At 39.3% G+C, this 27,875-nt stretch overlaps 2 protein-coding genes across 3 annotated transcripts; both read right to left on the bottom strand.

Annotated features, from left to right (window-relative positions):
- Window positions 1-213: 213 nt before the first annotated feature.
- si:dkey-3d4.3 (host cell factor 2) lies at window positions 214-16,954 on the bottom strand. Of its 2 annotated transcripts, none has more exons than XM_049594864.1 (8): window positions 16,891-16,954; window positions 7,987-8,178; window positions 7,629-7,711; window positions 7,408-7,486; window positions 5,402-5,448; window positions 4,347-4,467; window positions 3,787-3,976; window positions 214-997 (listed from the first exon to the last, which is right to left on the bottom strand). In XM_049594864.1, the coding sequence occupies exons 2-8, from the start codon at window positions 8,153-8,155 to the stop codon at window positions 358-360; spliced, it is 1,329 nt and encodes a 442-aa protein (XP_049450821.1). In that variant the 5' UTR covers window positions 8,156-8,178; window positions 16,891-16,954; the 3' UTR covers window positions 214-357. The 2 variants fall into 2 exon arrangements, with proteins under 2 accessions (XP_049450821.1, XP_049450822.1); XM_049594865.1 differs by having other exon boundaries at window positions 7,987-8,175; window positions 16,891-16,934.
- A 2,230-nt stretch (window positions 16,955-19,184) lies between these two features.
- On the bottom strand, window positions 19,185-25,800 carry slc10a2 (solute carrier family 10 member 2). The gene is made up of 6 exons (XM_049594866.1): window positions 25,100-25,800; window positions 24,857-24,975; window positions 24,546-24,634; window positions 24,221-24,396; window positions 22,358-22,515; window positions 19,185-21,300 (listed from the first exon to the last, which is right to left on the bottom strand). The coding sequence occupies exons 1-6, from the start codon at window positions 25,663-25,665 to the stop codon at window positions 21,107-21,109; spliced, it is 1,302 nt and encodes a 433-aa protein (XP_049450823.1). The 5' UTR covers window positions 25,666-25,800; the 3' UTR covers window positions 19,185-21,106.
- Between the last annotated feature and the right edge of the window lie 2,075 nt (window positions 25,801-27,875).

The following is a 27,875-nucleotide window of genomic DNA, read 5'->3' as shown; positions in this document are numbered from 1 at the left end:
TCTGGAGTTTGAATTGGTATTCCTGATTTTGTTCATGTGCATGCTCCATCATTTTCACAGTTACAGTATTGATTAGATACATTTACCTGTTATAATTTTAGAGTTTCCCTAATGTCATTTTCCTGTAATATATTTGAGTGCTGAAAAAAGGAAAATAATATAAATTCATACACAACATTAAAACTAAAAAAGTAACAGCATAATAAAAACATGTAAGTTATTTTCTTATTCACAGAACCTCAGTCATCCCTTTAAACATATACGATTTCATAAAGGTCAAATGATAATATAACACTGTTTTTGTTCACATTTCTCACACAGAAAAAAAGGTTTACAAAATGTGTTCTCCACAGGCTGTTAGGAGTCAGTCAGAGTCATCTGCCATATGGAGATAGGACTGTGTGTGGTGAAAGGTCTCCCCCCTAGTAACAGCAGCAGATCAGGCAGATGCTGGGCTACATCTTCATCCTCCTCATCTAGAAGGTCCTCTTCTGTGCAGCTCCACTGTTTCTTGAAAGCCTTGTTTTCAAAGGTCAGACAGTTTCCGATCCGCCTTGCATCTTTCCCCATCAAGCCCTCTGTGCTGTTGTCCAGTTCTGAAGACTGTTTGAGTGTTTTGCTCCCGTAGCATTTGTCCGGGCTGAACGTCTCCAGCTCTATAGCTCCCTCTGATCCCAGAAACATGAGCGGGGCAGGGAAGCACTTGTTCTTGAAGGGCCTTAGTTTACCATCCAGCAGCCTGGGTTCGAGTCCTGAACTGGAGCAGGGGCTGCTGGTGTTGGAGTTGTAGCTGGGGCCCAGCCCGGCGCAGCAGTGGTAAATCTTGTCTGGGGGGTTTGAGCCTGGGAGTGTGGCGACCTGCACCCAGGTCTGAGTGGTGAAGTTGTACCTCCACAGACAGTTCTTTGGAGAATTCTGGCTCTCACCTCCCCCAAAAAGAAGCATACTGTCCTTGTAGGCCACAGCTGAGTGGCCCACCAGTCTGGATGGGCCGGACCTGAGGAAAACAACCACAGGTGGTTTTAGCAGAAAGGAACACACGAAACAATGTCTATTGTGTGCATAGGTCTTTTTGTGTATGCAACCTCCAGCTGTGACAGTTATGGGGTGGAAATCCTCAAATTGTACTAAACACATACAGCGAATGCTGTGAAAAACAGCTTCACATTTTTATGAGAACAGCTACTGTTCTGCTTTCAGGGAGATGGAGCAAATGCATGGGTCTGAAATGAACTTTTATGTAACTGGAATCCAGTTATATTAGTCACATATTAATTAATGTATAAGTTACAGTGAATTGGCATTCCTTAATTAATGTGACTTGATCACTTGCTAATAGGGAGCAACAGGAATTTGTAATACATCAATTAAGTTTTACTTAAGTATATAATTTGCATCCTTATTATAAACTACTGTCATTATTCTTTCTTAATTGGAAAGACAAGGAAGTGAATCCCATTACTAAATACCTTGGTTCTGCTTTATTTTCTACTATACACATACCGTATCACAATAAGCATTTCCTCTACTATGCAGTCTCTTCATGTCAACCTATGAAGAGTGGCACAGCCAGTTGAAAACTGATCCTTGGCTGTTCAGCAGGTGTTGAGACATTCTCATTATTATCCTAACAGGATCAAGTTCTTCTGCCAGCAGTTAGATGTTGGCGTGGCCTGATCAAACACTTCAACAAACTGCTTGTGAAATTAGCTGGCATGGACAGTTGATTCTGAGCATAAATCAAATTAACTTTAGTGACTTGCCATATTATTTATGATGATACCAGTGTAAATGTTTATGGGATAACTAGAATTTATGCCATGCAGTTTTATGCCTCTATGGACCAGTCAAGTTGCAACTGCAGTCTACATCCATGTGTGTGACAACATGGATGCTTCATAAACGTCTTCAACCCAAGGATCTATACAGTCAGCATAGTTTCAAGATTAGTGTGACCAATTCAGTATTTGACCAAATGTCTCCCCTTCTGTTCTTCAGGTATGATCTTGAGTGATGGCCAGAAAAGAGTTTTTGCAGAACATTATGATGTCACAATGAAGCTGACCTTTGACCTTTTGGATATAAAATGTCATCACTTCATCATTTTATCCTGTTAGACATTTTTGTGATATTTTGTCATAATTTCTGTATACATTTTTGAGTTATGGCCAAAAATGTATTTTGCAAGGTCACTGTGACCTTGACCTTTGACCACCAAATTATAATTAGTTCATTCTTGAATCCAAGTGGACACCACCTTTGAGGAAACTCCCTCTAGGCCTTCTTGAGGTATTGCATTCACAAGAATGAGAGACAAGAGGTAACAGTGACCTTGACCTTTGACCTATGACCACCAAAATCTACTCAGTTAAATATGCTAAATTTGAAGAAGTCCCTTCATGGTGTTCTTAGGATATCACTTTCACAAGAATGGGACAAGCAGACAGACAGGCAAAGGGACGGACAACCTGAAAACATAATGCCTCGGGCCATGGCTATCACCGGTGTAGAGGCATAAAAATAATGTAGTTACAGGAAAGCATTACAAACTATTATGTGAAGGTGCAATGCACATCAGCAGCATCACATAGAAAGGAGACAATGCCGGTGTAGGTACAAGATCGGTTCGGCCTGCCAGAATGGCTTGGGGTCCTACGACTGCCTGTGACGTCACACAATGAGCAAGGGCATGATCAAGTAACAAAACGTGTAGCTCAGCGTGTGACGTCAACAGTGATATGGGAGGGAAGCCGCGGCTAGTCAGTCCTTCGGCGATTCTCGCCTAAGTTGTTCATCTTTACAGCGTCTGTCAGGTTTGGGTTTCCCTCTTGCTACTAGCTGCTCATTCCTGATATCAGCTGTTTCCTGTTTATCCCAGGCTGCCTTGTTCTGTTTAAACCAAAAAGGTTCCACCAATATGACTACCCTACGAGGCAGTAAATTGGGCACCTCGGATCAACTCGCCAATCCAGCTGTGTGTGTCTAAACGCTCGCAGCTTGCTGGCAAAAGGGCCCAACATTCGCTGAAAATCTGGCAGTGTAAAAGGGGCTACTATCTATCTATCTATCGTGCAAATTGGGCGCAATGTATTTTGTCCGGTTGGATTTGCCGTAGTGAGGCAGATGTGTGACGTCACAGGCAGTCGCAGGCCCCCAAGCCGTTCTGGCAGGCGGAGCCAATCTTGTATATACACCGGAATAAAATTTGACAAAAGCCAAAAAAAAACATGGTAATTGGTTAGTAGGCTGGATTCCACCAGCCACAGTGGCAGGTGGACAAAAAGTTAATTTCCAACCCTGGATCTGATGCATCAACACTGACAAGTTATAATGTGCTGACCCACAGTGACATATGTTAGGATGCTGCAGCTGTTCACACCCTACCCTTCACACTGCTCCTTAGTACTCTGCATCTTAGATTAGATATAACTTTAAAGTCCTGTCAGGACTGTTCACTCTTCAGACTGACAGGACTCAAAAGTTTATATGTGATAGATGAGCATGGTGGTCTGTCTGTCCTCTTTAAGCATTCACATTATCAGACTGAAAGAGGAATGTTATAGCTCCTAACTTCCTGTAAACAAAGGACTTTGACTTTGTCATGTGATAGAGCAAGGTGGGGTTTTTCCATTATATTCAACACGGTAAAGGTCGAGGAATAATCTTGGACCATGATCTAGCCAGCATTTTAGGTTTCTTTTGCAATATTAATACTGTATTTAGTTGTGGACACAAGATAACATCTGAAGACAAAAGGACAAGCTGACAGATGAAGGCACTTCTCACTTGTTTCTGAGAGAGCTCCACATGTGGCTGATGGAATTCCACTTCCAGAAGTCTCTCTGCTCCCGCAAACCTTTCAAGCCTCCAAACAGGTACATGCAGCTGTGGTTGGCAATGGCTGAGTGACTGTGTCTCGGACCTGGGCCCGATGAGCCCTGCTGAGAACCATTTAGCAGGGTCCAAGCCATAGTATCTGTCATGCATATTAAAACACACAAGTATCTACAATTAATGCACATGGTGGAGCTCACACTGTGTGTTCACAGGCAATAAAAACGTTAGTTGCAACACGTAACTATCATGATAATAATAAACATCCAGCCTTCTGTATCTCTCACCTGCTGTGTGCTGACAACTGCTGGGCAGTTTTCGCAGAAATGATGTTACATAATACCCACTCATGATTTGTACAAATGATGCTGCTTTGTCAAAGGCGAATTTTATTCTGAAGTTAACATTACGCTGCTCAGATGGCTAATAACATGAATAATACAATAAATGCATATAATAACAATATAATGTGTGCTTTTTTTTATATGGGAATAAAAACAAATTTATCTCACCAAAATCCAAACTCCAAAAGTCCTGTGAGGATCCTTTCATGTCTATGAAACCCCCATACACCAACATGGCAGAGCCAACCACCACAGCACTGTGTCCTTTTCTGTTGGTTGGCATTTGGGTCTAAACATATAAACACAGGCAGGATATTTACTTGCAAACCAAAGGTGTCTATAATCCCTAGCAACTTAAAACACCATCGCTGTTGATTTTCATATTGTATTCTTTTAATAAATCTCTATTTCTCTTGTGTAGGTTCCAAGGAGCTTTCAAGGTTCCAGGTGGGACGAGAGTCTTAATTTGGAGGCTGTCAGCATACACCTAATCAGATCATGCTGTGTTCAAGACAACCCACTAGAATTGCCTCCAAAATTCTCCTTTTCAGAAACTTTGGACGTCCTCAGAGCTCAAGTTTCTCTTTCAGTCAAATGATATGACTTAAGTGCATGTTCATAAATGCAGCATCTATCACTGTGAAAAATCTATTTTAATCTGAACAAACTTGCCCTGAAGGGTTTATATCTTTGTAAAAATATACATCACTGATATTTTACATCATGTACTGAGAATATTTAAGGTCTTTGTCAAACAAACATCTCTCCTAAGTTTGTGAAGATAAAAATGAAAGTATTATTTGGTGAAATGAGTGCTTGATTTTTGTACAGTGCTGTGATGCCTTTTTTTCTGATTTGAGTTTTACTTGTCATTTCTGATGACAACAAGGCAGTTGCTCTGCTACTCATAAAAAAAGTGCTGCTAAAATGTAATACAGGCTAACACTCAGTAAGACTTACTGCACCTGATAGCAAGCGTTTCTTTTGTTAACCCTTAAATTCAGTGCAGTACATTCTGTAATGTGTTGTAGAGTCTTATGACTACAAGCTCAAACATGTCATTATTATTAACTGTTGTGTATTATCAATTTAAACAGAGTCTAATTCTTTACAGTTGCTGTCAGTAAGAACACTGACGAGGACACTTGGCAAGAGGAGACCAGAGTGGTCTCATATTATCTGTTACTTCTTCAGATCATCATGTTATGAAAGATGCTATGTACCTGAGGGGAGCTCATCTTTCCCTGCCAGTGCACCCATTTCTGCTTTGCTGAAAGACACACAACAAAGGAAAATGAAAATAAAGCAGAGTTTAAGTAAAAAAAGAAGCTAAATAACATACCAAAAATTGATGGTAAGTTAATCTCATACAGACAGCTGACTGAGATGAAGGAAGGTAACCTTAATGTCCTAAGTTACTAAAGGAACAAATGGTTTGCATTACTTTATTTAAAATCATACTTGGTGTGAAAAAAAAAATCTTTGACGTACCTCTGTCCCTTCAATATACAGAACAATAGATGACTACACTATGAACTCACAGATGTGAGCATTCCCATTTAAACTGCTGTACACAACTGCTACATATACAAGGTCCATGATTTTGTAACCATAATATTGAATCATTATCTACCATATATTGGTACTGCCCTCCGGTGGCACTGTTCTGCACCAAAATTGAAATATGGCTAAAATATCTTGCTATAAATGCTGAGCTGGACAGGCAGTAAGTACAGGTGATTAGAAATGTATAAATGTGGCGGTAAGCAAGATTGTTTTAAAGACAAACCTTTATCTACAGTCTACCACACACACACACACACACACACACACACACACACACACACACACACACATATACGGCCTCCCCTAATCAACCCTGTGTTTCCAGTCACAGAAAAAATTAACCCTGACATAAATCCTGAAAAAAATGCAGAAGAGGAAGAGCTGGTGTACATAAAGATGTCATGTTGTGTGGGCAAAATACAGGACAAAATCAAGCTAAATGTAAAAAAAAAAAACCACAGTGTGCCCCAGCACCTGCAGTGGCATTCAGTGTGGTGTGTGTGTGGCAAGTGAAGAGAGAAAGATGGTGACTGTGTCCGAAATCACTCACTACTCACTATGTAGTCTAACATATAGTAAGTTTGCCCTTATTTAATGCTGTCTGAACATATAGTGGGAATTATTATAACCTTAGTGGACTCAAAGTATCCAACAATGCACCGTGAAAAGTACTGTACAACCAATGGTCAAGCAATATATCCCATCATGCATTGTGCCAAAGGGACGGATGGACTGTATGGGACAGACTTAGAGAGAGCAACTCAATTACAACCTGCTGAACATGTTTGTACATGTACATGTTTAAGTTTGTTTTACCAGTTTCTTTGCCATGTAATAAACTGTCAATTTAATGAGTAGTCTGGTTCCCCAGGACATAAAAATAAATCGGCAACTGATCTTCTTTAGTGCTTAAAAGTTACTGTACAGAGTAGAGCAAATAATGCTAGCTATGGTCGCAAGCTAGGTCGCTTCTAGCTCTGATTTGTGCCGTAAAGGCGTAATGCATAACGTTATACATTAAATTCACAAGTAGTTACATGACTGACTGGTAAAACAAACTTCAACACAACAAAGGTCCTCTACATAGAACTCCCTATATAGTGAGTGGGAAGTAGTAAGTGAGTGAATGATTTCAGACACATCCAGTGTGTCTGCACTCGGGACAGGCAGGTGAGCTGGAAGTAAGGTTATCGGTAAACTATGAATATAACAGTGAACGTTCAGTATGAGTTACAGTTTGTAAGAACTGTCAGACGAGTGAAGCTTTTTAACAGTGTATATTGTTTTGTATTATCTGATCAGCTCTTCGGATCAGCTCTAAAACTATTTCAAATGAATATCTGCCATTTATAATTGGTGGATGATTGATCGGAGCGCCATTGTCTGTGGGTGTTCAATTGATCTAATCTTTATTTAATCCTTGCTTGTCCCTGACTCTGGCTGCTTATCCAGGGGGATTTTTATATAGCAGCAACACTTCTGATTATTAAATGCATACTGGGGATACACTAGTTTATCTATAGTACTGACTGTTTTCCCTGGGCCTTGGAGACGTGGAACTGGAACTGACATGCAACAACAAGTTTGTCTCTCAAGCCTTAACATTTGCAGGCAATAGTCAATGCAAGTTGTATCATGCATGCACCTCTACAGTAAAACTCACCAATGTCAAATATCCAGAGGGGATGTCTCCACTTTGTGTATGCAGAATCCAGCATGCCTCCAAACACGTAGAGGAAGCCCTGGAAAGATCAGAGCAGTTAGATTCTTGACAGACTGACACACCAAGCAGTGTGATATTAGCAGAGACAGAAGCAACATGCAACTTTTTTTTATACCATTTCAAAAGAAATTTTTCATCAACTCATCTTGATGAGTGTGTACCTCATGAGCCACCATAGAATGTTCTTCTAGTTCTTCTGGTGCAGCTTCACTGGTGCAGTTCAACTCTGTCCACTCATTACAAACTAAAGTATTACACACAATTATACACTCAGCCGGAATCATGCAACACAGCTCCCCTTTCTTTTGTTGTCTTTTCTGGCTTTTAGAAAAGCATATCATACAGGGCAGTTATCTCTGTAGTATATCATGCATCATATGAAATACTTTAATAATAATGCGAATACGACCTTCACGTTGTCACATTGATTTCAACAAATCATTTCTTTCATGCAGTGGTAAAAATCCTACTTATTAGCACTAAAGTAAACTCAACAATAGTTGTGTATCAAGCCCTTACCCACGCTATACTTCCAGAAGTCCCTCAGACAGCCATTGTCCCTTCCTCCCAGGATGTAGACATTTCCATCATAGCTGCAGCAGGCGTGCTTGTAGCGGTCACATGGGGACTGACTGCTCTGAGGGAGCTGAGTCCACAGGCAAGGACTACTTTGACTCATGGCAGGCATAGTCTGCTCTCACTGGACATCTTCTAAAAGAAGCAACATGTATGTGTTCAGATTAAATATCATATGAAATGTATCCATAGCCCTTTCACAACCAAGGTTTTTTTAATACTTTCATCATGCAGTGGTTTAAGTCTTACAGGACTAGGGGAAATACTCAAATTTTGCTTCAGGATTGTCACATTTTTGTCTGAAACAAAATGTTTAGTCTCTAAGCTCAACAGAGTGCTTGAAGAAGTATTCCTTGTGGTCCAAATGGAAGCTCTTAAAATTCATGATCAGCTTGACCTACTGTGTGCCCTATTGACCTATCAGCAAACTCAGGTGATCAGTAAAAATGAAGAAGAAGGCTAACGAGCAAAGCTGTGCTGGTCAGATAATTACAACACTGAAGCGTCTGAGAGGCAGAGTGTGGAAGTATGTTAGGGTTCTACACCACAGACGGCTAAATGATCAACAGAGTTTGACTTTGTAAAAAGCAGCTGCCTCACAAACCTAAAATAATCTGAGGACTCAGCAGCTAGTCCACCCCCAAGTGAGGCTGCAGACAAGAGTGGAGTAACACTGACCTTGTCTGACTGTTTAAAGACACATTATTTGACACCAGACACTACCAAAATACCTTAATATCAATATTGTGCTGATACCATAGGGTTGACTTTTGGTGTTTTTACAAAATATATACACAAGATTTGAGATTTTTGATAGATAATCATCAGTAATATGGATGTCATGACTAAGTGGGTAAAGGCAAACAACAAAACAGCTACAATTATATAGTGATCTGAGACTAGAAGAAATATATCGATGTAATATTTCCAGAGGCCCTGATGTTTGCCGGAGCACTCTGAATGTCTTGAGCTGAAAAATCTTCAACTCAACAAGAGTGGAAAAGCCCCCACATCATCTCCACTTTTTCCCCACTGTCCAGTCGGATTATTTGAGAGACGAGCCAATGGAGGAGAAACTGGTGCTAGCAGCTGCTGCATACCCAGAGCTATACGACTTTACAAACTGCGGTTACCACGATCTCAATAGAAAAAGCAGGTGTGGTAGCACATAAGTGCAGTACTTGAAATGGCCACCATGGAGGTGAAGCTCCTGGACAGAGCTACAGCAAGTACCCTTTGCCTGAACATTTTAGTAACTAGCCACTAACTACTAATTACTACATCTAAAAAGAAAATAAATGGTTGATTGATTACACGGGAAGGTTAGGGTAAGGAGGTGATGGGATAGATGATGCAGCAAGCCTTTTTTTTTTTTGGCATCCAATTTTTTAAGAAAAATGACACCCACACCACACTTCACCACACCACAGACTGTATGGGTTGTAGCTGCTGCAGCAGTGGGCCAATCGCACATTGTCACATTACTGTAAATCGAAGGACAGTTGTATCCTTTGACCAGAGAGGTTTCAGTGCGACTTGATACTGGGTCATTTTGGCTGATACCTTAGAGATATTGAGTACCCATACCAAGCCATATTACAGTAGACATGGCAGATGCTGTCGCATTAACAAGAACAACACTGCAGGAGACACTGCACATTCCAAAAGTGGAAAAAAGGGAAAATACAAGGATAAATACATACATAGCATTTAACACTTCACTTGAGGTGACTGTTACCTAAACTGATGAGATGACATAAAACTGGATCTGCCTGATTCAGCTCAGTGTAGTAATGTAGTGTCCAGCAGTTCTATCAAAAATACAAACAGCACAACCAGAAACACACAAGCAGTACAGGAAAGCAGGCTGAAGCTACTTTGATAATCACCATGTGGACTGAATATGGTCTACACTGAGCTGCAGTTCCTACTTTAACATCAGTCCATCTCTGCTTTAAATAAGAGCACAGACCTACAGCCTTCTGCCTCTGTGTCTGCTCCTACATACTGTAGCTGAAACCCACCATGTACTGTATACCACCAAACTACTTCCGGTGGAAAACCCTCCTTCACCACCCTATAAACCTTTATGGTGACAAGAAAATGACAGTCATGTACCTTATGACATTGTGGCTCTGAGATTAAGTACTGGAAGAAAATGGATGCTCTATTATCCTTCCTCAGCTGATGACACCAGATACCCTCTCTCCAGCTAATGTAGCCTCCTACAGCGACAAGGCTGGCATACGGTATGACAAGCCATTGTGTGTTAGCAGTACACTGTTAGTTGTTATGGTTGTAGTGAGCTTGGCTCCTGGGCTGGGACTGTGACTCACAGAGCACCTGACTGCTGCTATAGGCTCTGGTGTCTGGAGGGAAACACACTGTGAAGCATGGCTCTGGGGACAATGTTATTGTGCAGTTGGCTCCCTCTAACTACAGCCATAGTCTTTTTTTGGTTTTATTTGATAACTTGGTCATTTGACAACTTATATTACAACACATTTTGCCATCACTATGATCAACATTGACACTTATGTCACGCACAGTGGACATTCTAGAATTATTAAAACAATGACATAACTTTGGTGCTTTGGACACAATTGTTACATGTAAAAGTTACATTTTATCACTAGTTGTGCAGCACGACTTACACTGTCACTTTTTTGTAGTTGGAATTAATGACAAACTAGATTACACAAAAAAATCCCACATTTTTGGTTTTAATTTCATTCAATCTTGTGGAGGATAGTTTACTTCTTGGAAAACCCCCAGAAATTCAAGACTTTAGATGTGTTATTTGCTCCATTGCACTGATGGGGCGCGTAAGGCCATATGCTTGATTTTTTATTATTGATTTTCATCATTTTTTAATCTGCAAGCTGTATTTTTTGATCTATAAAATGTGACTATAGAACCAAATAGTGAAAAATGCTGGTGATTTCATCAAATATCTTGTTCTCTCCAACCAACAGTCTAAAATTCAAAGATATTCAGTTTACTACTTTGTTATAAATTATTAACTCTAATTTATACATGGGCACACAAAACTTTTTAAGTGTGTTGCTTGACAGAAATGAGGTATTTTAGACAGAAAAGGGTGTCACACGTCACTTTTCATTCAAGTCATGCACAAGTCATGCACTTATTTCAATGGAATAAATTACTTATTGACTTATTCATACTTCAAAAACAGCTTCAATAAGTGATTAACATAGGGGGGATCAAAATAAATGAAATAGACTCAAGCCTTAAAAAAACACAGGGGCTCTGCGGTTACCATGGAGATGACTAAAACCTTTCATCAAAGCATATACTGAAAACGTCGCACTGCTCCTCATATGTGTCAAGCGCAAAACCATAAATCAGGCTGTTAATGATTCCTTGATTATCCAGACAATGGTTGATTCAGCTTTCTGTCAATCAACTGAAACACAGTGATATTTATACAAGGATTGACTCAGCTGCCAGAAAAAAAAAAAAACAAATGGAAACATTCACTGAAAAACAGATGACTTACTTCAACAACCTTTGACAACATATAGGCTATAAAGATACAGTACATGTTAGACAAGGTTTAATATTTTTGCTCTGTGTGTTTGGTTATCAACACAGTAACTTTCCACAATGCAATAACAGCACATTAAACTTTTACACAGTGACTCATGAGCCATAAGCTGCTGCAAAGTTCTCCTTTCCCTTCACCTTGACAACACTGTGGCCTCTCCACTACATCTTATCAAACTGTCACATGAGCAAACAGCTCTGAGGTCATGACATGGCATTAACACACCTAGCCCTGCCTTGTTAAGACACCTGAATGCACCTTGTATGAAGAACGATGTGGCCAGTAGAACAAATAAAAAGCAAAAAAGGGAAAAGAAAACACCACTTATTCGTAAGTCGATTTTATTATTACCCCAATAAAATGAATACTGATAATGTAAAAAAGGATTAAATACACTATGAGAATATCAAATATACATTGACATCAGTCATGGAGGAGAGACTAAGGGGGCGACCACAAAGAGATGAAACGCTAGAAGCTCGACACCAGTAAAACCATTGTTTTCCTAAGATACGGCGCATCTGACTGGCGTTCAAGCGTCTTTTTATACGAGCGTTTTTCCGGCGTCTTTTTAGACGTGTGTTTTTGTAGACGCTTCTTTTTAGATGCTGAAAAGTTAAAACATTTTCAACTTTTTGAGTGTCAGATGCCAGTAGCACCATTCATCATTGTCGTCATTGGCCCAGGCAGCCAATCAAATCCTCCTTCCTGTTTTATTGTGGCAGTTACGGCAGTTATGAGCGACAGACAACACAATGCAATCCGAAGACGAGAAATTTATCCTGACAATATTTGATTTTGAAGAATTATACAACACACGCACACCTCAGTATTCGAACAAACACAGGAGGAGACACGCATGGAGCTGTGCGAGCAGCGCAATGAATTTGTCTGGTGAGTACAATGTAATTGACAATGACGATCGTCGTAGCAGCTAGTTAACTTTCAGACAGTGGGATATGTGAGAGGGCTGATGACCACATTTCGTAGTTCACAGTTTTTGTGCTGCATTTTTATGCATGAAAAATGCTATATAAACAAAGTTGTATTTGATTTGATAGCTCATGATAGTTTCATGTAAGCTACTGTCTCTACTGTCTATGAGGGAAACACTATATTCAAGGGGAGACATAGGGAGATGACAGGAGTTGTGTGTGTGTGTGTGTGTGTGTGTGTGTGTTGTGCACGCACCCCTGCTCCACAGGCACTCCTTGCTGGGTTTTTGTGTCTAGCGCGCATTGAATAAGCGCTTCCAGCGTTTCAAGCGTCTTTGAAGCGTCTGCGTCTCTAGCGTCTCATTTCTGTGTGATCGACCCCTAACATGACGTGACATGACATTAATATTAAATTTGCTTGTCTAACTTGATATCTTATCTTAAGTGTATCTGGGTGAATTAAGGTTTAATTTTACCAATTCAGTAAAATAAATAAATATATTTGAAAAAAGAAACCTTGCATACCAAAAAACAAACAAACTTTGAGACACTACGACTTTGCTGTTTACAACAAGGAGTCAGTGGTACTAATTCAATGAATTACATTAATTTTTGAGGATGTAGTTTGTGTTGTTTCATTGGAATGCATTAAGCCATTTAAAGTAGTTTTGCTCTTCCACGTGAGCTGATTAAAGTGTCAACAAAAACTGAACAATTTGTTAAAGTCTTGGGATAATTATTACTTTTGTTTTTTAAGTGTATCTGTAGTATGTTCCAGTAACTGGCTGTATTTCTATGTAAAACCTGTCAATCAACTAAACGAGATGAACAAGATTGTGCAACATTACAAATGTAGAGGACCTTTTTTTTTTTTTTTTTTTTTTTTCCCTGACACGTTACTGAAGAGTTTCCATATCTTCAACTGAGTTTGTATTTTCAACTTGTATTCATGAAGGAATTTATCAGCACTGAATACCTGACACATGTCGACACACGTTGGTTCATTGAGATATCAGGGCTGCTTGGATATAACTTTGCTCACAATAACTGAGTGGTAGATGCTTGGGGAAATGAGGCTAGATTACTTTGTAAATAAGGTTATGTTACCCTTTCTGAATTTTCATTTCGGTTTAGCTACAGCATTACAATATTCACAGGGTTCCCACACATTTTCATGGACAAAATTTCAAAAACTTTCCATGACTTTTCAAGGACCCATAATAACATTTCCATGACCATTCCAAACATATAACACAAACAGAACCGTATAGTATTATACTACAAATGTTAAAATTGTTACACAGGGTTATGAACACGGAGTAGTAGAGCTCCCAGACTGGGAGATTGACAACCAACAGTTTGGTTGACTCATTGGTCATTTTGTTGGAAATAAAAGAAAAAACAAGAATGTTCCGTAACTTTGAACTACCACGCTCTACTTTCAGAGCAGTTAATGGGGTTACCACACATTTTTCATGGACAAAACTTTAAAACTTTTCCATGATTTTTCAAGGACCCATAATACATATTTTTTTCTTGCTCTACTTGCCTAGTGTTTTTCAGCATGTCAGATTCAAACTCTATTCTAACATAATATTAGCAACCTGGCTTATATGAAGGGAGAGACAGAACATATGGAGAAAATAAAGAAACGTATATGATGGAACAAAACCTTGTCACACATCAACATTAGAGCTACATTACTTTCAACAGTTTAAGAAAATAAATGCCATTATGTTACATTAAATGGAAGGTTTTCCACAGAAGGTCACTGAAACAATTTAATTACTCACAACAAAATTCCATTTCTTTTTTCCCAAACTTTCAATGATTTTTACTACTTGCCCCACTTTTTCAGGCCTGGAAAATGTGACTGAAATTCTTTGACTTTTCAGGTTTTCCATGGCCGTGGCAACCCTGAGTATTGGTGTTCCAAGTGACAACTGAAAATCCTTGGCTGCCCGTGTGCCCAATTGCTCAATTTCAAAAATGCAGTTTAAAAGTTTTTAGCATAGGTATGGAAACTTTAGGATTCATGACCTTACATGCTAAAACACACTGTCACAGCATTATTTTTCTTGCCCCACTTGTCCAGCATTATCCAAACATATAATATCCAAACTCTATTCAAACAAATTTCCAGGTAGCTGGTATACACAAAGGGAGAGACAAAATGTGGAGAGAAAATGAACAAACGTACATGATGGTGGAAAAAAAAAAAAAACATGCATCGATCGGCGCATAGCTACGCAGGGCAGACCTATGTTGCTTCAACAGCTACAGAAAATAAATTGACCATAACATCTGGCCTACATGAAGTTTAAGGTTATCCACAAAAAATAACAATTCATTTCATGACACACAACAAATTCCTTGACTTTTCCAGAACTTTCACGGGTTTTACTAATTCAATGACTTTTCCAGGCCTGGAATATGTGATTGTGGAATTCCGTGACTTTTCCAGGTTTTCCATGGCTGAGGCCCTTATCACACAGAAAGTGTTTTAGCAGCTGGAGGCAGTTTTTTTTTAATTGATTTGAATGAAAATCCAGCTTCTTGCTCGCTGTTGTATTGTTGCTACGCACCTCACGTTCAGTGCTCCAGGCGCCAGGCATTTTTGCTGCAGCGCTCTGAACTCCTCAAGTTGTAAAAACAAAGCGTCCCACGCCATCTCCACTTTTTTCACATTTATCTATTGGATGATTTGAGAGGTGGCCTTCCATGGTGGTCATGACAACAAGTTTACAAATGGTAAAAAATGGAGGAGAAACTGGTGGTAGCGGCTGCTGGATACCAGAGCTATACAGCCCGATGGTGGACAGCAGGTTATCTAACTGCCCAAGTCATCCTAAAATACGCCTGGAAACTGCCATCGTGGAGGCGAAGCTCGACTGGTGTTACTCCCCATGATCCACCCTCTTTTTTTAGGGTCTCATGTACCCTAACAGATCTCTGTTTCCCTGTGCCCAACAAACTATTTGCTGACAGCCTCTCACCCTCAACCAGAGCTAACGTTAGACTGCTTGTGCATTTAGTAACTAGGAACTACAATTACTGTGATATAAACAGATAAATGGTAGACTGATGGAAGACTTGGGTGGGGAGTTGATGGCGTGGTTGCCTGGCAAAAAGCAAGCTTTTTTTGTTTGTTTGTTTTTTTATTAGTGGCATTAAATTAAAAAAAAAAAAAAAAGACACTGATGTACCCTGCCTCCACCACAGCCCTTTGGGACTTTACACTTGTCTGTGGTACTCACTGAAATTTCTCAATTCGAGGTTGTTCCATGTGTATTTTACCTGCTTGTTCATGACCATACATGTTTTCTGAATGCTGTTGCTAAATGATGATGAACGGTTGGAAGTGTCAGCGACTGTAACAGGTGGCGTGAGTCACTGAAAACTCATGTTGCAACAACATAAGTTCATTGAAGATTTTAGTGGCAGTTCATCTCAATTCACCACACCAGAAGAAAGTAGCTAGCTGCTGTGGGGAAAAGTCTATCAAAGAAATATCATGGCACAAAAACATGCATGTTCTGCTCACTCCAAATCTATATTGCTTTTATGTTTGCAGTGTCCAACGCGTTTTCGTGTTGGTTGTGATGAGCGAGCACCTTTAAAGATAAAGTGACCCTCTGACACTGAAGAGCTTTCCTCTCATGAATATTACAGCTGTGCTTCGTCGAACACTAGTTAACTTACTATGTTAACTGCTACGCCGTTTACAAAACGTTCCGTAAAATAGTTATTTTTAGTTATTTTACAATAGTGACTGTTAAGTTGTATGTTTCTCCCTTCTAAATTAAGTAACTTAACTGCCCTTAACATGCGTTTAATTTTTGATTTACAAGCTGAATTTCTCAGACACATATCATAATATCTTTCTTAAGTTGGTAAAGTCGGCACAAGGCATCTAACGCATAGTTATCGTTAGCTGGGGTACGTTAACGTTACTGGCGTTAGTCGATAGCGTAACAACCACTTACGGAGGAATGCGACCCGTTAATTTACGTCTCAGTTTCCGGGGGAACACCTATGTTTATTTAGGAGTCTAAAGTGGCTTGATTAATGTAATGTCGATTATAATTTTATAGTTCCTTCTATCAGTGTCTGATCCAGACAAATCAAAGCGCAAACAGGGTAACGTAATAACGGTAACACTGAAGAAGAGGAAATGAGGAGGGGAACTTTTTTAGAGCTTCTTTGCAGACTGTAACGTTATCCGATGCAATAAACATACAACAGCCTATATTTCAGTGCCGAATTCTTTTTATCCTTCTGAAATAGTGTGACAGGCATTTTATGTATAGAAAAACGTGTTGTAAACAAAAATCTGTTACTTACGAAGTCCCAACTGCTCCTCTTCGTCCGATTGTCTTTCTGTGAACGGGCTTTTGATGCATTCATGGTCTCCTCGGAAATTGTGATTTCTAAATAAAGTGGAAAATCTGAGAAATACGTGTTGCTTATTAAAGAGCTTGGTTGGACAGGTCATTGCAGAAGAGGGACATACAGAAACATATCGATATTAAAAATGTTTTCAGAATAGAAGTACTTAGAATTAAGTTTATATTACAGATAAGATTTCAGAGTCCAATTTCTCACACGCTAAAGTGCTCTGATTAGATGGTGATATTTGTTGATAAGGTTACAAATTACTAATTTTGTACAGAAATGACAGAATGTTAGCTAACACATCACCCATAAAGGTTTAAAAGCTCATAACTGTGAGACTGTGAGATATAGCTAGCATTACTAAAGGCACTAAAGACAATGCAGCTTTATCTTACCAAGTTGTTTGTTTGTTAGGGACATTGCAAACGCATTAATTTTTTCAATGTGTCAGAATTAGCCGATGTGTTTCCTCTGTAATTTGCAAAGCTAAGCTACCTGTCAATAAAATTAAGACAGTTATAGTTTTGCCTAAGGTGATATTTACCTACAATGTAATAGCTTAGCTTATAACCTGATTGCATTATAATTAAATAGGCTACACGGTACTTTTGTAAAGACTTGCTACTTTGTAACTCACAATTAAGCATGGGAGCTATATCCCACTATTCTGAATTGTCAGCTGTTTAAACTGTTATTCAGTAAGCTAATAAAAAAAATAAAATAAAATGATTAATTCAATTTTTAGAGACTAAAACAGCAGTTATTTCATTTCATTCAAGTAACTAAAGAAGTGTTTAAGCTAAATTGTATACGTTCAGATTTCCTAAAGAAATGTGTTGTTTGGTCACTTCAAAGGGAAGTTGTATTTAAGAAAATGAATAGGCTACAGGCTGGCAGTTTCAATGCAGATTCAATGTGGCAGATGCTGATGTCAACATAGGCGTAGATTTCAGGGGATGCAGAGGGCATGTGCCCTTCAATATTAGAAACAAGTTTGAAAACTCAATTTTTTTTATTTTCTTAAGACATTATAATATATACACTGAACAAAAATTTAAAATGCTACACTTTTATTTTTTCTCCCATTTTTCAAATGTATTAGTTAAAGAGGCAACAGATAGCATCTTTTTACATTTTATTGATTATTTCTGATCCCCACGGTCAATTTGGTCGTTGCGACAGTGCGACGCAACACCACTGACGCTAGGTGGCGCCAAGCTAAAAAAAAAAAAAAAAAAAAAGAACAAAAACGAATCCTATCTGTTGCCTCTTTAAAGATCTAAGACATTTTTATGCACTAAATAAAACATATATCTCTCAAATTTTGGTCACAGATTTGTTAAAATCTGTATTTGTGTGAACCTTTTCCAAGATAATCCATCCACCTGACAGGTGTTGCATATCAAGATGCTGATTAAACACCATCATTACTATACAGATATATATAGGTGTGTCTTGAGACTGTCACAGTAAAAGGCCACTCTTCAATGTGCAGTTTGATCACACAACACAAAGCCACAGATTACCATTGGCGTGCTGACTGGCACGGTGCCATTTTATGTAACGACGCTGTTGAAATCTGGTTGAAATCAGCATCTTGATATGTCACAACGGTCAGGTGGATGAAAAATGGGAGCAAAAACAAAAGTGTTGCGTTTATTATTTTTTTCTCAGTACAAACAGTTTGCACCATAGTCATTGTAGTATGGAAATGGGGAGAAATATTTATTTTTTTGTCTTTTGTTGTCGTGGTCACATGGACGTGTAAGAATTCCCAGTACTTCCATCAGTACGTGAAGGCAGCTATAGTGTACTGAGGAGGAGGAGGGGCAAGTATATGGAGGGAAGGGTGTTGGTGGAGCACACTCTATCTTTAGCTCAGCTGGTAGGTCACTGACACCGTCAATTTTTTTTTTTTTTTTCCCCAGCTGAATACGTTTATTATCACAATGACAGCAATTTTATATAGTTTTGTGACTGTGGACATACTTTTGCTGTCACAGCTTAGACTTTGCACAACTTTAGGAACTAAATGTTATTATTTTATGACCGGAAAGCGGCATGTTTCAAATTGGGAGTGTGTGGCCTGTAAGCCTGTAAATGTTAAAATTTTATGGTCATCAGGGTCATTATCATTTGAGTAATTAAAATTTTCTCATGCTAAAAATCCTTCTATTTTCCTTATTATCTATTCTACATTAAATGAACACAAACAACATAAATTTAAGAAATATTAATGTTTATTGAGTTGAATACTAGTACTCATTATCACATCAAAACAACAATTGTTACAAATAGACAATAAAAATGTAAGTAAGCTTTTTGGTAAAACATAATTTCAGAAGGCACATCTCTTAAACACAGTGGTAAATATGAGAGCAAAATATTTTGTTTATGCACATTTGCACAGTACAGAAGACTGAGAAATAACTCATGTGTGAATATGTCTCATAAATATACTGGGATTACTGTATATCCCTGTTTCATCAGTTTGGGCAGATATGTAAAACCACAAGCTCATGTTTCTTAAAATGTCAAAAATCAGCTGTGCACTATCCAACCCTGACTTCTCTTTATTGACTAGCATGAATAAGGCATAGAAGCACTGAAAGAAACTGAAAGAGCAGAGAACCTGAACGGAAGTTTGCATCAGGGCATATGTGCTGAAGCTTGTCAGTAGTAACCACTGATTTCATCTGCTACATATGAATGGAGACTAAGGACTAAATACCTTTTACTCTGTGACAACACAAGTTTCACAGAAATACATGAAAAGGGCACAACCTCTTAACAACGCATTACATGGTGGAGGGCACGAAACAATGCTAATGCAAAGTCTATTATGACCAGCTGAACTGTGAAACAACAGTTAGTTAGATTGGTTAGAAGAAAAACACTTGGTTTAAGGGTTAGGGATTAAGGGGATGAGAACTACTTTTAAAAGTGACAAATATTGCAGTATTTTGGGGCGTCAGTGGCTTGGTGGTGGGGCGGGCGCCCTATGTGCAGGGCTGTTGCCGCGGCGGCCCGGGTTCGGCTCCGGCCTGTGGCCCTTTGCCACGTGTCACTCCCTCTCTCTCTCTTCCCCCTTCACGCTCGTCTGTCCTATCAATTAAGGGCTTAAAAATGCCAAAAAAAAATGTCTTAAAAAAAAAAATTGCAGTATTTTTGAAAGTAAGTGGTGCGTTCTTAAACATTGCAGGGTGTGTCTGGTTTGTCCTGGCTGACCTCCGTACAAAATTTGGTCGTTGGCTTTCCCTGGTATTGAAATTTAAGTGTGAAAATTTCAAATAGTTACAACTCATAAACTAAGTGGTACATTGTTGTGCACATTTACGACCCCCTGTTGGCATCATGCAGGACACAAACAGCAGTCTCCTGGTTAAAACTCTGTGTTTGTTTGACCTATCAACCCTATGCTGACTTTCTCACTCTTTATACTTAATTTGTGTGTTTACCTTGACAAAAAATCCTCATTGACTTTGTATCACCATTGTTTTCATGATGCCAGCACATAATTTTAACACATTTCATGGCAACCACCAAGTGATGCACTAAAACTTAATATTCATGTGTATTTTATGAGATCCGGCTGTCTATCTATGCGTTTGAAAACTGTAAAATACTGGCTCTCAAAAGTGCACATAATTCTCATCATTTGACACAACTTTGTCTCATCAGATAAATTATGAATGTCACACAGTAGAAACATGATATATTTATATTCAACAATACATTTTACCATTTATCTGCATATGGTTAATCCTCATAATCAATGTTAAATATTCAGTCTGAATTATTGAAAAGACATGTAAAGAAAAAACAAGTAAATGCTGTAAAAAGTTGTTTCAAATGATAATATATGAATAAATTACGAGAAAGGAGGGACTAATATATTATACAGTAAAATTCAATGTAATATTTTGCACTGTGTTAGTCACTGTCCCCCCCATGAAGTTATCTGTTGGTTTTACTAGGGAAGACATTTAGCATCCCTGTATTTGTAAAAGATTTTCCAAAGCTGATGACAACAGGAGCTGCAGTGCACACCTCCGGCCTGCAGAGTGCAATGTGTATTCACAGTGTTGAGTTGAGCTTCAGTTATGCTGTGGCCCTGGATGTTCACACTGATAGTCCAGAGTCTGTGATTTACAGGCCTGTAACCTCACAACTGGGTGTTCCTTTTGGCATCTATACCCTTCTCTTCGCTGCTGCCACTGTGATCAAACTCAAAGGCGCTATTTTCCACAGCATGTCCCATCTTTTTTTCTGATTCACCATCACCAGTTTCCAGGGATGGAGCCTCACTGTCTTCATCAGATGAACCACGGCGAAAACACCTTTTATATCCCTGGTAGGCTATGGAGGAAGAAGAACATGGATTCACAAACACTGATCAGTCATCTTGACATGCATCTTTCGAAAAACACTGGGCTTCAGTGAATAAGCCTTTTCTCTGAACTATCATCTAGGACTTGTCCTGCTCTTGTTCTACAAGTTATTTGTTTGGGAAAACTAGAAAATCTTTAAAAAGATGGTGAATAATACAACAGTTGAAGGCATTGGTCCACGCTTGTTGAGGTTATACAGCCATCAAGATGTATACGGACCAAAGTTTGCTTCAGAAAGAGGGCTGTGTGAATTTGTTCGGTTGTGAAATGATCCAGCTTTGCTTACTTGTGTGTGCTGTGACAAAAAGCAGGAAATACAGGAAATAGCCTGGGCTGGGTCACTAGCAGCTATGGCAAGGGACTAACAACGACATTCCCCAAGGCACAAATTACCTCTACCTTACTTCTTACCACATACTGTATCGTCATTAACTTTGATCATTGTCCTTGACCTGAATGCAGCCAAGTAGCATCCCTCCTTCTCGGCTGCTTGTACCCTTTTTCCTTGCAGTTATATTGAGGTAGATTGCACTTTTATGTATCAAAGACCAAACATTTTCAGAGATGAAACAAGTTGGAACAACTTCCAACCAAAGAAAAACATGCCCCCTCTCTTTTTTCACGGAAATAAAGGGGGAGACAGATTTCAATCTGACCACATATGTCCATTTTAAGTATGTTCTGTAACACAATGGCGACATCACCATATTCATTGTGACCCTTGGATCATTACTTTATGTACAGGAAACAGAATCTGAAACATCCTTGAGTTACGGAACTTGTCAAAGTTGAGGGATGAAGTAGCAGGGCTAAGTGAAAAGGCAAGGGGATTAAAGTAGCACATCTAATGTGGCTGAACAACACATATGAACCACTTCTTTTCTAGTATAACACTGCCCTAAATGCTCCACTGACACCCAGAGACTTTGTTCAGCTGTAGCTTTATGGAGGGGTGAGACAGCTTTCACCAAAATGCTACTTAACTACTATGCTTAACTGTGTATGCATCTGCCTACTAAACTCACCTCCCACAGACATCATTGCCATCAACAGCTGGAAAATGCTGTAGATGAGGGGGAATGCAAACATGATCTCCAGCTCAGCAGGGCCGAAGGACAGCTGGACAATGGTGCTGCACAGCTGGGAGTTCTGGAAACCTGTCTCCAATGCGATGGTTCGACACCTGAGCAAAACAGGAAATGCTTACCAACCATATAAGTAGGTACATTTATTAGTATATGTGTTTGGTGGTGCAGTAGTGGTTTAATGATGTATAAAACTGAATTAAACTGCAATATACCTTTGTCAGCATCAAAAAAAAAAAAGATTTAACGCTGCAAGCAGCAATGAAAGGGCTCTTGCACATTTGCACACATCAGGGGTTCCGGCAGGATGCTAGTCGATATTGTTGTGCATTTTCATGAATATTGGATGCTGCGTGCAGAAGTTAGATGGAATTCCTGGCTTTGAGTGTGTGGTGCTGGAAGCTATTTTCTGCAATTTGTATAACAACTGTGTATTTACTATTCAGCGCAAGATAACTAATTACACATCATGTTGCTGTAGATGATGTGTAGACCACACCACGTAAATTTCATGTAAATCAGTCTTTCTGATTTGTGATCATTTGGTGGCGCTATGACCATGAGTCTATAGGGGCAAGTAGATGCCTGCAAGCCTGGACTTTTGTCCAGCATGTGAAATTTTGGGCAGTTACAATAGCTTTCTGTGTCACGTAGAAACAATGAAATTCACCACGCTGCCCCAGGGGTGCCTTTACCGAAAACACAAAAGCTTTATGATTTGGCATTGTGAAGGTCTTCTGCTGCCCAATTTTGAGATGGATCAGTCGAATCTGCTAGGAGGAGTTTCATAAAGTTCCATACCTGTAAAGTGCCTAAAATGGTGTGCTCTCTCATGACCTATGACATCATGATTCAAGCTATCATCAGTTAAGTGTCACATTAGTTGGAGGGTTTTACTACCCAAATTTAAAATGGATCTAATAAAACCCGCTAGCAGTAATTGCGTAAAATACAGGAAAAATGGACAAAATTCGAAATTTCCAACTTACAGGTGGGCAGATCTAATGAAACCCATTGACGGAATTTGGCAGACACAGTGCTTTCATCATTTTGAACATATTCTATATGATGAAAGCAATGTGCCTGCCAAATTCCGTTAATATTGCAGCAAAATTGTCCCAAATAAGGTCTTCCTTGCATTAGGGGACGCTATGCTAAACAAACTCATATAGCTGTATTTTCTTGCAGTGTTCATTCTGGTTCAGTGTGTGCGGCAAGTTTTGAGAGTATTCCAGCAAAGGCATCAAAAATGATTTCTAATGCTAAAAGTAATTAGGGGGCACCATAGAGCTGATGTGCCAGACCCAAGCACAGTTACACCACTTAATCCAAATAATCACTAGTTTGAGTTTTTGTGCATCCCAGAGTCCTCAAATATGTGTTCATGAAATGAAAATGAACACACAGAATCCAAAATGGCTTATTTACTATTGAGCAATAAAAAATCAAAACATGTTTATATGCCCTTAAGGATGAGAGCAATAATCCGCTCAATTTTGGGACCAAAGAAACTTTATCCAAGACCTGTGTTTGGAGGCGCAACAGAGCCCAACTACTACAAAAGTTTGCAATTTTTGTTTGTATTGATGCATGCCAATTTTTGTGAGTTTTCAAGCTTCCTATCTCCCTTGAAAATGTCATTGCTCAGCAGAAAAAAACAAAGTCTCTGCAAAAACAAAAGGTCCTTGGCACTTTTTGAAAATGCTCTGGCCCTAGTAAACAATTTCTCAAGCAAGTTTACATTTAGATCAAGCAATCAAGATATAGCCTTTATGTATGCTGACATCAGTGCTGTCACCCTACCTGTACCAGGGTTGACCTGCAATGCGGGCCAAGATGAACCCGAGGCTGAAGCCAATGAAGGGGTAGACAGTTCCAATAATCCACAGGGCGGGAGAAATGGTCCAGGAGGACTGGTAGAGAACTCCTCCAACTACAGCTATGATGATAATGAGAGCAATGCCTGCAATGGACCCTACCTGTGCACAGCAGACACATAGTATTTTTTTCATTAGATTAAGCCATGCAAAATGTAAGTGTCACAACAATCCTTTGATCAAATATCAAAAAATATAGGAGTAAGGCTTAGATGTCACTCTTTGCATGAAACATTCACATGGATTCCTACCTTGAGGATCTTTTTTGCCCACAGGGGCCGTTTGTTTTTAACATACATTCCCAGGGCAATTGGGATGAGAATGGACACTAGAGTAATACCTGTGGATACACATATTTTATTTCATTAGTTAATTATAGGATTATAATAAACCTGTGCAGTGCTTTGGCACAAAACTACAAACTGACTGATGAGCATATTAAAACAGTAGGCGTGGAACCCCTTAGAATAAACCATATATGCCTTAGAAAGCCTGTCTACAAATCGTAGGGATATGTTTTTAGCTTTATAGGTTAGTATTCGACCATGAGTTGCCTACTTACCAATACTGTCATATGGGATCTTGATGGTGTCGCTGGAAGTCCAGGTGGACGTGTAAATGAGCAGACAGAGAGGCATCATCCCCAGGGCCAAGATAGAGGAGCAGGTTGTCATACTGATGCTAAGGAAGGGAGAATATGGACAGTGTGTTTATCAAACACACACACACACACACACACACACACACACATATATATATATATATATATATGGGTATACCAGGTCCACCCCAGCTGGTTTCTTACCTTAGGTCCATGTCTCCATCCAGCCAGTAGCAGATAATGTTAGAGCTGGAGCCTCCAGGACAGCAGCCCATAATGATGACGACAATCGCCTGCACAGGCAGCACATTGAAGGCCAGTGACAAGGCAAAGGCTGTGAAAGGCATGATGCCAAACTGGCAGAGGAAGCCGATGAAGATGCCCCAGGGTCTCCTGATGTGGCCCCACAGCTTTTTGGCATCCACAGTGCAGCCCATTGCAAACATGACCATGGCAAGCATTACAGTAAGCACTATGCTCATCATCAGGCTCAGTGTTTGATTGAAGTTACTGTGAAACAAGCAGTTTGCGCCTGAACACACTGTGGAATGAGAGTTGCAGGCAGTAGGCACTGCAGTCGTCGTCTCAGATATAGACATTGCAGAATATGTAACGGGAGAAGAAGAGGATAAGCAAAGGCTCTCAATCTGAAAAGAGAAGACTAGATGAGAATTCCCCCAGAGCTTGCAATGCTTAGATTCCACGAGACTACTCCAGTTTCTCCCTCCTCCGATATCCAAGAAGATGATGGCGATAGTGACAAGAACCATCCAGCTCACTGCTCTTTATGCCTACCCTGCTACAGCCGAATACAATGGGGAGGGGAAATCAGTAGGGAAAAAATCAAAAATTAACCAATACTTAATGTTTTTATGGGGTCAGTGTTCAGAAGCACCTGCATATAAAAAGAGAATTATCCTGAAATGTAAAATGTGATTGCATCATGCACCAACTTTTAATGCCCTTTGGTCTTTTAAAACTTTATTAGACAGCTACGCTATGCAGTATCATCATCCGCCAGTGCCAGTAAAGAGGGAAGATGCTTGTTCTTCTCAGTAACAGGGAACACCCTGTACCGACAAGGCATTCTTTGCATAGTGCCCATGAAAATGAGCCCCCTTGCCCTCTCTTTTTAATAAGGAATATATTAACTTTTAATCACACCAGGGTTGTAATAAAGATTAACTGACATTGTTTTATAAAAAAAAAAAAGTCTAAAACCAAGTCTTTAGAATTGATCTATGTTTAATGTCAAATGTGGAGCACAAAATAAACGATTGTTAAAGTTTACCCAAACACAATAGCTGGTTTGTCATTTTTCTCTTGAAAGTTTAAGGACCATTACAAAACATTTTTTAATGTGTTTATAGAAAAATAGAAATTATGGGCAAGGAAAATCTAGAAAAGGGAAAGGTCATGATGTTAATGACAGTGTTCATGGAGCCAGACTTTGGTGTCAGTTTGATTGGAGTCAATGGAGCGAGCACAGCAAATCACACTATATCTCATCATATCTTTAATTTTTCTGCTCTAACTGAAAAAAATCTGATTTATAACTTTTGATTAAAAAACATACATTATGTGATGTTGACTGATGTTTTTTTATATAAACATGTGCATTTATTTTCCTTGTTATTGGCCTCCAAACCATTCATGGCTCTGTCCTGCAACTGCATATACCAAAAAAAAACTTCAATTAATAGCCCAGGCCATTATTTGCTTAAATCAGTGAAATCAACAGGCCTATATTTGGGACAGGCCTTTTATTCCTTTCACATAAAACTGTTGCTCAGCAAAGATGCAAAACACAATCAAAATGTTTATTTACACCAGTATGAATATTATTTGCATATCAGGCTGAGGTCATATATCAATTATGAACCATTCATCTGCTCTAGCTCTGACAGACTCTGATGGAGTTACAGTACTCGAGGATTATGGCACCCGGCATACCAACACAACACCACTTTATCCTGTTAAAACAATACTCAAAATTTGGATTCATCCATCCATCCATTTTCTAACCGCTTCATCCTCTTGAGGGTCACGGGGGGGCTGGAGCCTATCCCAGCTGACATTGGCCGAGAGGCAGGGTACACCCTGGACAGGTTGCCAGACTATCGCAGGGCTGACATGTAGAGACAGACAGGCATTCACACTCACATTCACACCTACAGACAATTTAGAGTCACCAATTAACCTATCCCCAATCATGCATGTCTTTGGACTGTGGGAGGAAGCCGGAGTACCCAGAGAAAACCCACGCTGACACAGGGAGAATATGCAAACTCCACACTGAAGGGCTCCCACACCCAGGAACCCTCTTGCTGTGAGGCGACAGTCCTAACCATCACACCACCGTGCCACCCAATTTAGATTCATTTTTATTAAAATATCTTTTGATTCTTTTGATCTGAAGACACCTATGGGCTAAAGGAATATGAATAATTTACAGGGTAATCGAAGAATGGACACATAATCTGAGGTAGCCAACAACTCGCTTTTATACATCTGAAGAACTTATTAAAAAATCTGCTTGGCAACCAGAGCAGGCTTCTAATCAAGACAGGCATTTATTTGTTAAAATGTGTAGCCACACCAGGCATAAAAGGGACTGGGTTTTTTTTTTTTTTTTTTTTTTTTTTTACATTAAGTTCTTTTTTTTTTTTTTTTTTTTTTTTTTTTTTTTTTTAAGTTTTACAGTAAATTAACTCAAGTCCCTATTGAGTCCAAGAAAGCTATTGTAGGCTACATGTATTGATTATCCATAACTAATCAAACTTTAAACTGATAGTGATATATAATAATATTCAGGAGGGTTAACATTACGTCATGTTTCCTATCATTGTCAGGAGGTGGTGCTGATTGTCAAATTGTTACCTTTACAGTCACTTAAGAGTACTAGCTACTTTGTCAATGAACAAAGTTTGCATTTGCACTTTGCGTAGCTAACTTTAGCCACACGTGAATCTGATCCATA

This window comes from Epinephelus fuscoguttatus, linkage group LG13, assembly GCF_011397635.1.
Source record: "Epinephelus fuscoguttatus linkage group LG13, E.fuscoguttatus.final_Chr_v1".
Taxonomy (NCBI): domain Eukaryota; kingdom Metazoa; phylum Chordata; class Actinopteri; order Perciformes; family Serranidae; genus Epinephelus; species Epinephelus fuscoguttatus.
This window is presented reverse-complemented; position numbering and strand designations above follow the sequence as displayed.

Bases quoted from the DNA above. Each gene is read 5' to 3' on its own strand.
- si:dkey-3d4.3 (XM_049594864.1), bottom strand. From the start codon at position 8,155: ATGCCTGCCATGAGTCAAAGTAGTCCTTGCCTGTGGACTCAGCTCCCT. The intron at 4,468-5,401 runs GTACATAGCATC...TTATATGTTTAG, and splicing joins GAAAGATGAGCTCCCCTCAG to ACCCAAATGCCAACCAACAG. The intron at 998-3,786 runs GTGAGAAGTGCC...TGTTTTCCTCAG, and splicing joins TGGAGCTCTCTCAGAAACAA to GTCCGGCCCATCCAGACTGG.
- slc10a2 (XM_049594866.1), bottom strand. From the start codon at position 25,665: ATGGTTCTTGTCACTATCGCCATCATCTTCTTGGATATCGGAGGAGGG. The intron at 24,976-25,099 runs GTAAGAAACCAG...TCCCTTCCTTAG, and splicing joins GATGGAGACATGGACCTAAG to CATCAGTATGACAACCTGCT. The intron at 24,397-24,545 runs GTAGGAATCCAT...TGCTGTGCACAG, and splicing joins GGGCAAAAAAGATCCTCAAG to GTAGGGTCCATTGCAGGCAT.